The sequence below is a fragment of the Podarcis muralis genome, chromosome 1, assembly GCF_964188315.1.
Source record: "Podarcis muralis chromosome 1, rPodMur119.hap1.1, whole genome shotgun sequence".
NCBI classification, from domain to species: domain Eukaryota; kingdom Metazoa; phylum Chordata; class Lepidosauria; order Squamata; family Lacertidae; genus Podarcis; species Podarcis muralis.
Window position 1 is genome coordinate 49,327,828 of NC_135655.1, and position 12,135 is coordinate 49,339,962.

A 12,135-nucleotide genomic window follows, 5' to 3' on the forward strand; every position below is an offset into this window, starting at 1 on the left:
CCCTGAGTGCAACTGAATAGGAATTCATGGTGAGTATCAGCTTTCATGGAGTTACATAATCTGCTCAAGCAGCCGCATAATCTTCATTATAGGGTAGTGCTATCTTTAAAACAAGCATTTTTAAAATCACATTAGGTAAACAAATTAGATGCAATTGGTCTGTTCAATTATTAGAGAATCTCAGGTTATTTTAGGACCTGCACCCCCAAAATTTGTCTATAATCTTAATGCATGATCCATCTCAGGTTCATCAAGCCTTTTGCATGCAGAGAGAATGGCACTGGGCTTAGGGCTCTGGTTGCCTTAGTAAATGCAAACCTCAGGAGATGGAACTATAGTTCAATGGTAGCGCACATATTTTGTATTCAAAAGGTCTCATATTCAATGCCTGGCACCACCAATTATAAGAATCAGATAACAAGTGATGGGTAGGAGTGATGGGAATGTACTCTGCCAGAAATACTAGGCAACGACCAGAAGTTAAGATTAAACTGGGATAGATGAACATGGTCTGACATGGTATGAGACAGTTTCCAATGCTCTCAATGTGCCAGGCCATTATTTAGATATGCCCAGGGGGGTGTTAAATATGTGTTAGTGTGTAAGTGGAAGTAAGTGGGGATAAATTGAACCTTAGTCTACAAAACTTAGAACAGGTTTGACATCTAAACATTTGCACTGCAGATAAGCTTTCAGCTGTACTTGCTTTCAATTTATACTGAATGAAACAAATAAATCTTTAGTAAAAGCAGGGATTATTGTGTTTAATATATAACATTAAGGTCATCAACATCGGTAGCAAGTATTTTCACCAACTCAGAACTCCAATCTGCATCTGGAGCCAATCACATACATCTGCAAAACATCATAGAAGTATCAGCTTTACAGAAATGACCAGGGTTGTAAATAATGATCCACATGCTATTAACTTTAATGCCAGATCTAGATCAGGCAAATTTAATATGTTCTTGTTGTCAAGGTAAGTGTACAGTTACTGAACATCGAGGTAAACAAATTAATCCAGTTAGAACGCAAGACTGGCAAAAAATATATCATTTTCAGTATTACAGCCGACTTAGATTTGGTTTTATAGCTTATGAGATTTTTGCACCTTGGCAGTTATTCTCAAGATGAAATATACACCCAGAAAGACCACCTCTTTAGCAGTAAACATATCCAAAGAAATAAATTTAGTATAAGGCAACAAATTATATAGCTTTATTTTGTATAACTTTTAACAGGCCAAAGAGGAAATTCCTTAGCGTAGTCTCATGAGGCTACCAAAATTTTTGTTATGTGAAATTAAGTTCTCAAGTTTGATTGCAAATATCGTTTTCTATTATTCTCTCTATGTTCCAGAACAAGTAGTATATATAAAGATTGCTAAATGAAAATATAGGTGCCCAAGCCACCAATATTAGAGGAAACATACAAAGTTGAGGAACATGTGGTTCCAAAAAAAAAGTGTATGACCTTCAGAGTCACAGGTGATTAAGACATCTAATATGCAAGATTCTGAGCAAAACCCATATATTCAAAAAATAAAAGCATCCCTATAGTAACCCCTTCACAACAACAACAAAAAAACTGGTCTGTTGGACATTGCCTCAGTCGAGGAGCTCACAATGAAAACGTATCTCCCCATTGTCTATGGAGGCACACTGCTTGGAGGGGTGACAATAGTCCTCAACAGACATTTACTGAACTTTGCAGTACAGAATGGTATGCTAAAACACAATCTTGAAACACCCAATATAGTAAGCCTGCAACTTATGTGGCGGTTACGTCCCATGGATCGCACCTAAAGACAAAATCACATATTTGCAAGACTTGCACTGGCAAGGGCAGAAGGTGGAAGAGTACCTATTTTCTCCTCCATTTTGCTTTTAAAAATTTCTACCTCCCACTGCAAAACTACACCAGCTCCAGGGCTGTGAGGTTTCCCTTGCCTGTCAGGGGAATGCTGAGGGAACAAGAGGACTTTAGATCCCCAGGATCCAGTGTCCCCTGTAACAGCCTTCCAACATGCCACAATTCTTCTCCTACCTGGAACAGTGAAGGAGCAATGGCAACAGAGCTTTTCATCACCACACAGGGACCTCAGGGGGGCATCCCTCCCACAGGCTAAGAGAGAAAGGCACAAATATCCAAGAATGCCCCAGGTGCCCTCTCAGTTAGTTTAGAACTGCTCCCTTAATTCAGAGCAGTTCTTAAAATCAGCTATGGAATGGTTTGGATGCTTCTGATTACAAACATTTGCCCTAGGGCTTACTGGTGAAGGGCGGGTAATAATAATAGTAGTAGTAGTAAGGAAGACACCACATCGGCCAATACTTTTAAAAATAGATGCTGAAACAAAGAAGAAACACAATCACAACTTTATGCTCTAGTTTCTCTCTATTTTTTACATTTAGAGTTTCTGCATTCATGGCTGGCAATATGGTATTTTATAGTATGACTTTTGTAGAAAGGGTTTGAGAAAGTTTTGTGTCACACATACAGAAAAACCTGGGTGCTGTCAACAAAAGGTCTGAAACAATGACTTAAATCCTAACAAGAGCAAGCAGTGTCCTGCTTGTAGAGGACACTTAATAATAAAATAATAATAAATAAATAATATTATTATTTGTACCCCACCCATATGACTGGGTTGCCCTTGCCACTCTGGGCAGCTTCCAGCATATATAATTTTTTTTAAAAAAAAACTTCCCTATACAGGGCTGCCTTCAGATGTCTCCTAAAGGTTGTATACTTATCTCATTGATATCTGAGGTGGGCACCACTACCAAGAAGACCCCTCTGCCTGGTTCTCTGTAACCTCACTTCTCACAGTGAAGGCCCTTTGTGCTGGATCTCAGTGTCCGAGCTGAATGATGGGTGTGGAGATGGTCCTACAGGCATACAGGGCCAAGGCTATATAGGTCTTAAAGGTCAGCACCAACACTTTGTATTGTGCTCTTAATGGAAACCAATTGTCAGGGAACTGCCATCGGAAGGACAGGAGGTGGAGGGGCTCACAGAGGTTGAGAGAGACTTAGCAGCTGAAGAGGGAACCAGCAGGGGGAGAGAAGGATCTCCAAGGGAAAGTGAGTCGGAGGGATGGCTCAGGGACACTTCCAGCGAAAATAGTGGGGAGGTTTCAGGACCTCCTATAGGGACACCCACTCCTCGCCGGAAACTGTCGCGCAGAGAGTCCAGAAGACGTGTTTCCGTTAAGGAGCTTTTATGCTGGAAGAGATTCCGTAAGCGCCCACTGTCGGATTCTGCTAGCGACTGACGGAGCCATGCTTGAGGGGCTCCGTCGTAGGCAGAGGTTTGCGGACGTGGCCAAACTCTGAGGGACTAGGATTTTACGCACAAGCAGCTCATTATCCCATCACACCAATGTAGGTATTTCAGGACTGATTTTATATGATCCTGGCGGCTGCTCCCAGTCACCAGTCTTGTTGATTAGTTGTAATTTCCAAGTCACCTTCAAAGGTAGCCCCACACTGAGCACATTGAAGTGCAGTCCAATCAAGACTTAACCAGGGCATGTACCACTCTGGTAAGACTGAGCAGGCTGGTAGGGTCTCAGCCAGCGTACCAGATGGAGCTGGTAGACAGTCACCCTGGACACAGAATTAACCTGCGCCTTTATGGACAGGTGTGAATCCAAGATGACTCCCAGGCTGCGTACCTAGTCCTTCAGGGACACAGTTACTTCATTCAGGACCAGGTATTCCCCCACACCAGCCCCCCCCCGTCCCGCAGAAACAGTACTTCTGTTTTGTGAGGATTCAACCTCAATCCGTTAGCTGCCATCCATCCTCCATCTGCCTCCAGACAATCACACAGAACACTTGCCTTCTCCTTCTCATTGAAGCCTCCTGTACCTCCCAAAAATCTGATTTCATTGTTCAAGGGACCCATCTACATCCGTGGGGTATAATTCACAGCTAGTACCCTTGAGCCAACCTGCTTCTACTATGAAACCCATTGAGTGTCTACAGTCAATTTCTATGTTGCCTGTGAAGGACAATGTTAACCACTAGGGCTGGGCGATATCTGATTTTCAACATCGGCGATATCTGATTTTCAACATCGTGATATATCACCAGCTAAACATTGCAATATGGTGATATATCACAATGTCTAAAACATGAAAGGTGGACATTAAGATTGCGCGTGGTGGTGGGGAGAAGAGCAGCCATGAGATCCGTAGGTCGAGGGTAGAGATGGGGCAAATGAGAGAAGGAGTAGACAGCCTTGGAGATCTCTGGGATAGGGGTGAAGATGGGCATATGGTCAAAGGAGCAGGGGCAGCCAAGGTGAAAAAGCAGCTGGTCAACTAAGCAAGGAAAGTGGGGCACAAGGAGGAAAAGAAGGCGCCGGGCAGTTAAGTGCCTGACAGCTGGCTGAGGTGAATCACGCAAAGCAGCCAGAGCAGAGAGAGGGTACATTGCAGTTATTGCAAGGGGCCAAGGCCATCAGCAGGAATGAAGAGGAGAAAGGGAGCCAAAAGGGAAGACAGCCAGCCAACCAGAGGGAACCAGCTCCAAGGGAGACCAGTCGGTCTGGCACCTCCTGCTCTCTTCAGATTCCTGAGATCTATGGAGGAAGGGCGGTATACAAATTAAATAATAATAGCACGGCAAAAACTCAGCAGTAGTTGTTATTAGTACCTTTCATGATTACCCAAGTCAGATACAAGTTCATCAATATGCCTTTGGAGTTCACTTCCTTCCAATATTTTAAGTTTCTTCAATTCACTCTGGAGAAAAAACCAAAGCTCCTTGGCTCCATTTTCAATCCGCCTCCTCAATATTTCATGATCTTTTCCTAAGCCCACTAAAAAAAAGGAAAAGGTACAGAATTGTCAACATTAGTTTTTCTCTAGACAGAAAATGCATTTGTAGAATTATGAACAAAATAGTCATATACAAACCATCTCCTGTTTGTTGCTTATAGTTTTCTATCTGTTCTTTGGCCTTTATTAGCTGTTCTTCTAAAGCATGAACTCTTCCTGCAGCAGGGCCCTGATCAATAGGACCTTCTGGTATCCTACAGCAAAATTGAAAGAATGAATCAAATAAGTTTGATTAGTATTACATGCTTTTTGAAAGGATGCACTTGATAATGGACTAGAAAAAATGTGTAGTGTTGTGTTGTGAGTGGCTTTGTCTTTTGTTACAAAACATAAACAAAAATATAAAAAACCTATGTTATACTCAGAGTAAACCCACTGAAATTAATGAGCCAAACTTAGTCATGTTTATTAATTTTAGTGGGTCTACTCTGAGTGAAACTTAATTGAGTAACAACCCCAATTTCAGCTTATGAGCATTTGGCTCATGAAGGAAGAAATGGGACTATTCTGCTCTCAATCATAGGTGTAGAGATTATTCTGTTGGGAAGTATGTCATGTCATGTGTTGTTGTTCATCTGAGATTGTATTTCCCTAATTTTAAGACCCGCTAAGGAATAGATGATTGCTATTATGTCTTCGTGCTCACTGGAAGGACAGATCGTGAAGCTGAGGCTCCAGTACTTTGGCCACCTCATGAGAAGAGAAGACTCCCTGGAGAAGACACTGATGCTGGGAAAGATGGAGGGCACAAGGAGAAGGGGGCGACAGAGGACGAGATGGTTGGATAGTGTTTTCGAGGTTACCAGCATGAGTTTGACCAAACTGCGGGAAGTAGTGGAGGACAGAGGTGCCTGGCGTGCTCTGGTCCATGGGGTCACGAAGAGTCGGACACGACTAAACGACTAAACAACAACAACATTATGTCTTCATATGTGAAACACAGAATTCAAATAGGGTGCACTTTCTTTTTCCCATGACTGCAGATCTGTTGCCTGGTATATGCTGTACAATTTTAAATTAACCTTATACTGCCATAGTTAACTGCAGTAACTTGGGTGCACCAACCAAAAGAAGAATATGGGTAAGGTCTGCTTTAAAGCGAGATACCCCAGACCTTTTTTTTTTTTTACAAGTTATTCATGTTTGTTTTTTTTAAAAAAGAAATACAATACTGATGCAAAATCCTTCCTCAAAAGTAGAGGTGGACATTGTACATCTCACAAGGTACTTCCAAAAGTTAGGGGGGGGTCAGGAATCTGGATTTCTCCCATACTTGATTTTCAATTAAAAGATATACTTTGTGACCCTAATGTAAGATTTACAGGTTAGCTAACTCTTGGCTGATATTATGCTCTATTTATGTGCCTAATACCCAACAAGAACAATTTCTGGATGAAACTTTTTACATTGCTGCTGCACTCATTTACACACTGAGGGGAAGTGGTGATAGTGACTTAAATCTTGTACTCAATGATTATTTTGATAAAAGCAGAACATCTCACCTACCACAAAACCCATGTAAACAGTCTTTTAAAAAATATCCTACATATTACATAAACATAATTACTTTGATGCTTTGCACATAGCTAATCCAGAACTAATAAACTATACACATATGTCAGCAAGATACAAAAATTATGCCAGATTGGATTATTTATTAATCACAGAAGGCCTTGACTCTCAGATTCATAACTCACGAGATTGGTCTTCTTAATATCTCAGACAATGCCCCTGTTATCACCAGAATTCAATGGGGAGTGCACAGACCTTAAACCTTCTGTGGGAAATTAGACCCCTGGAGATAGATAGATGATAGATAGATAGATAGATAGATAGATAGATAGATTTACTAGAGAGAAACTTCTTAAAGCAGAGATTTTCAACCAGTGTGCCATGGAACCCTGGGGTGCCTTGAATAATTGACAAGGGTGCTGCAGGCAAAACTGGCCTCCATCCCGCTTTCTTTCCTTCCTTCCCTCCTCTGATGCCCTCCTGTGTCTCTGCCTCCCAAAGGCTTGCATGGTTGTTTGTTGCAGCAGCTCTGGCTACAAACTCCCCAGGTGAATGGTGCCTCTGGGGCTGACAAAGGTGTGCTGGTTGCCAGGAACTGAGGCAGCCTCAGAGTAAGCATGCATGTGGGTGAGTGAGCCCAGCCAGCCAGTCCACCAGCCCTTGCCGTTGGGAATGGATGGACACAAGTGAGAGGCCGGGCGGGCGGGCAGGGCAGCAGGTGCCACACTGGCCTTTCTTGTGCTTCCTGTGTGAAATGCCTGCCTGGGAGCTGAGTGCCCAGCGCTGAAAGGGACCTTTTCCGCCATGCACTGCTGCTTCCCAAGGTCAGCAAGCTGCTGGCCTCACGTTCACCCTCGGCCATTCTCCATTGGGCCACTAAGGCTGGGGGTATCCTTTCCCAGGCCACTGTGGAGCAGTGTGAGAAGGCACCTCTCTTTGGGGAGGGAGGCGCAGCTGCTGTCCGGAGGACATCCAAGGAGAGAAAAAAGGGAACACTCCACAAGGGAGGGGTTTTTGAAAAGGGTTGAGGGGTTGTGGCTCTGCAGGCAAGGAGCGACATAATGGAGCTTCTGGGGCTCAGAGCACATTTCCCCACAGGGGAGCCCCAGAAAGAATGTAGTTGGTCAAGGGAGCCGTGGACTCAAAAGGTTGAAAACCTCTGCCTTAAAGAGATTCCTGATTTTTTAAAGTTTAATGGTACAGTCATACCTCGGGTTACGAACGCTGTGGGTTGCGCATTTTCAGGTTGTGGACTGCGCCAAACCCGGAAGTACCAGAGCGGGTTACTTCCAGGTTTTGGCGCTCGCACATGCACAGAAACACAAAATGACATCACGCACAAGCCCAGAAGCACAGAATCGCGTCACACGTGTGCGCAGATGCGGCGCTTCAGGCTGCAAGCACTGTGGGTTGCGAATGTGCCTCCCGCATGGATCATGTTCACAACCAGAGTTTACAGAAAACTTTTTTTAAAAAAGAGCAGAACCTAGATCTCTAGAAATCCCACAGGTATTTATTTACTTCAGAAGATAAAGCAATATTATTAGGAATTCAACAACAAAAATTCTGCCCTTAGTGAAACAAGTACATATAGCAAGCAAAATGAGTAATGCACTGTTAAAAGGCAAAAGGTGGGGGGAAACCTATAGACAAAAAGAAATTTTGGAGAAATTTAATATATATATATATATATATATATATATATATATATATATATATGCAGGTTTTGGTGTCCTCGGGTATCTTCCCGTGTAAAAGTTGGGGTGTCTAGGCGACGTTTCGACGAGGTCTCACTCGTCATCTTCAGGCTGGTGCTTTCGGCTTCTTGTTACTGGAACAGAGCAGGATCTCAGTGTTTGAGTTCCTATAAATACTGTTGAGGAGGTGTGGCCTCCTATGTTCTGGGCAGAGAGGAAGTTCCCAGGCTAGTGTGCCTTTTCTTCTTTTGTTCCTTAATTGCTTGAGGGATATCTTGAGTGATTTCTTGAGTGATATCCTGAGTACCACTTAGGTGGGTCATTAGGTGTGGATTAGTTGTTAAAGCCTTTGTGTCTTGACCTCTTGAACTTTGTGAAGAGTTTTTCTGAGAAGATGGGTGTACTACATTTAGTTGTGCTCTGGCTTGGCTTCGTGTATAGGGGCGAGCTGTGGTTTTGTGGCCTGTGTCAGCCAGATCTGTGTAGGGATTGCAGGGGGGTGCAGCATCCGGAGGTGCCACCATGGTTTGGCTACTGGATGGTGTCTGTAATTTATCTGTGGAGAGGGTCTGGGTTTGGGTCTGGTGTGGTTGATTGGTGATGGCGTTCTGTGTGCCTCTGGATCTGGTGTCAGTTTTTGTGGGGAGGGCTAATTTCCAGATGTCTGGCAAGCGGGATGTGTCGTCACGCTTGTTCATGTTGTGAGGGTGTTTCTCTATCTCGATGGCTTCCATGATTATTCTCTTGTGGTGATGTTCCATGTTAGAGAGCAATTTGGAATCTGCAAAATTAATTTCGTGTCCTGTTTCTTTCATGTGTTGGAAGAGAGAGGAAGTTTTTTCTTCTTTTTTGACGGCATTCTTGTGTTCTGCGATACGTGCATTTATTCGTCTGTTTGTTTGTCCAATGTACGTGGCTGGGCAGACTTTGCAGGGTATTTCATAGACCCCTTGGTTTTCCAACTGGATTTTATCCTTGGGGTTTCTGAGGATATTGGCTATTTTTTGGTTGGCGCAAAAGGCTGTTTTGATATTGTGTTTATGGAGGATTTTGCTAATTTTATCTGTAGTGCCCTTGATATAAGGAAGGAGGGCCATGCCATTGTTTTCTTCTGTGTCTTGGTTTTTGGGGGGTGTTTCTTTTTGGATTAGCTTCGTAACCCTGTTTTGCTGGTATCCATTGGCAATTAACACATTTGAGAGATTCTGTAAAAATCCTCCATAAACACAATATCAAAACAGCCTTTTGCGCCAACCAAAAAATAGCCAATATCCTCAGAAACCCCAAGGATAAAATCCAGTTGGAAAACCAAGGGGTCTATGAAATACCCTGCAAAGTCTGCCCAGCCACGTACATTGGACAAACAAACAGACGAATAAATGCACGTATCGCAGAACACAAGAATGCCGTCAAAAAAGAAGAAAAAACTTCCTCTCTCTTCCAACACATGAAAGAAACAGGACACGAAATTAATTTTGCAGATTCCAAATTGCTCTCTAACATGGAACATCACCACAAGAGAATAATCATGGAAGCCATCGAGATAGAGAAACACCCTCACAACATGAACAAGCGTGACGACACATCCCGCTTGCCAGACATCTGGAAATTAGCCCTCCCCACAAAAACTGACACCAGATCCAGAGGCACACAGAACGCCATCACCAATCAACCACACCAGACCCAAACCCAGACCCTCTCCACAGATAAATTACAGACACCATCCAGTAGCCAAACCATGGTGGCACCTCCGGATGCTGCACCCCCCTGCAATCCCTACACAGATCTGGCTGACACAGGCCACAAAACCACAGCTCGCCCCTATACACGAAGCCAAGCCAGAGCACAACTAAATGTAGTACACCCATCTTCTCAGAAAAACTCTTCACAAAGTTCAAGAGGTCAAGACACAAAGGCTTTAACAACTAATCCACACCTAATGACCCACCTAAGTGGTACTCAGGATATCACTCAAGAAATCACTCAAGATATCCCTCAAGCAATTAAGGAACAAAAGAAGAAAAGGCACACTAGCCTGGGAACTTCCTCTCTGCCCAGAACATAGGAGGCCACACCTCCTCAACAGTATTTATAGGAACTCAAACACTGAGATCCTGCTCTGTTCCAGTAACAAGAAGCCGAAAGCACCAGCCTGAAGATGACGAGTGAGACCTCGTCGAAACGTCGCCTAGACACCCCAACTTTTACACGGGAAGATACCCGAGGACACCAAAACCTGCATTCCTGTACCCGTGAAAATCTACGAAAGCATATATATATATATATACACACAAAACTCTATGACACTGAACCATTGGATTCCCAAATCTTCACAAAACTCCTAGGGAAAAAAATATAATTCCAAGATTTAACCAGACTCACCAGGAATCATTAGATCAATCTTTTACTCTAGCAGAAATCGAAAATGGGATCAAAAATGCTTCTGGTCCCAGCAGATTCATTAGCCTTCCCTTCTGAAATTGTTTATTGACATACAGAATAGAGGCCAAATTCCTTAAACTATTTCATTGATTAATGTGGCTGCTTAATTATTTACAGGCATATTGGCCAGTAGGCTTTCAAAAATTTTACCCAACTATGTCTACCATGATCAAGTCGGATTCATAAGGCAAAGATCCACAGCCTCCCCTATCATAGAAGGTTCTCAATACAATTTTTGGAGTCAATCACATCCAGAACCTACTGTTCTTCTGATGCTGAACACAGTCAAAGCTTTTGATTGTTTAAATAGGCAATATCTCTACGTTCTTTTGGTATTAGCACATCTTGGGTTGATATGCTTGATGGTCAGGAAAACCAGCTAATAGTATTGTTTAAAGATAAACTGAAGGAGGGGAAGAATACTGCTCTGAACTCCTTGGAGAAAGGGCAGGATAAAATGCAATAAAATGAAGCCACAAGCATTAAAATCAAGAGAATACATATTTAAAAGCATGGTCTTTTCGATCATATTGTAAAAATATCTAAATGTAACACTAGATTTAACATATAATGGGCACAATGCAGAAAGCTAAATGGCAGAGGAAAAAATTCTGCTTGTGCATGCTAGTCATGTAAAAGCTATATGCCAAATTAGTGGCATGAAACATTTGCATGCAGAACTTTCTCTATAATTATCCTGATTTTCTAAAATCTTGTACAGATTACGTGTGTTATGCAGAAAGCTACTCTTGAATTAAAGAGTGTTTCTTCATGTGGAAAAATATCACTGGGTAGTGGCTAGTACAGAAATGTTAAATTAATTTGTCTCTTTTGTAAGCACTTGAAGAAAAACTTTATTCTTTCTCTGCATAGAGATACAAGATTTCCATAAATTTTAAAGCTATGAAAATATATCACTTTTCACTTTTTATGGGGGGAAAGCCTTTTAGATTTGACTTTCTTATCAAAGCCAAACAACATTATTGCTTTAGATTCATAAAAGTATCATTTGTAACCATAGAAAACTAATATTTTACATATTTATAAAATGTACAGAGCTACTTGCTTTCAAGCAGTTCCAAATTAAATCAAATGTCGCCCTAACCCCAAGCAATGAACACCTAGTTTGGCAGTCTCATGAAGATGGCAGTACCCTCTGCAGAAATGAATCTTAAATCAGAGTGGTGCATTAGGTCTGAAGTATATACATAGGAACCGTCATTCTCTAATGCTATATGGCATTGTCTTACATAAAGTATTCGCACCACATATGGAGTGGAGAATAGCTTTCCTTTTTTATAAAAATAAATAAATCACTAATTACAAAACGTTTTTCAAATTTCCTTCAGTGGTGCCCCAAATTAAAAGCATTCTTGGGGGAAAACAGAAACTACGAACACACACACACACACACACACACACACACTCTTTACATCTCTATTCCTGTCCCCCATCACGCGTTAGATATTAAGGCTGAGGTACATGTTATGTACAGCTGTATGGCTTTTCCGTTATCAGTGAAAGCAGCTGCAGACAAACAGGGAATGACTTTGAACAGACTAATGGATGGAAAAGATGGCATGGATTAGCCCCTCCCCCCCCCATCCCTCTGCTCATTTAAGACACCTGCAGCTA

At 42.3% G+C, this 12,135-nt stretch overlaps 1 protein-coding gene across 1 annotated transcript in view; it reads right to left on the reverse strand.

Annotated features, from left to right (window-relative positions):
• FUT8 (fucosyltransferase 8) overlaps positions 1-12,135 on the reverse strand; it is an 85,661-nt gene that overhangs the window by 40,280 nt on the left and 33,246 nt on the right. The window contains exons 3-4 of the mRNA XM_028725976.2: positions 4,928-5,043; positions 4,665-4,830 (exon numbers count right to left, since the gene is read on the reverse strand). Coding sequence (XP_028581809.2) covers positions 4,665-4,830; positions 4,928-5,043 — 282 coding nt within the window. The remainder of the gene's footprint in view (positions 1-4,664; positions 4,831-4,927; positions 5,044-12,135) is intronic.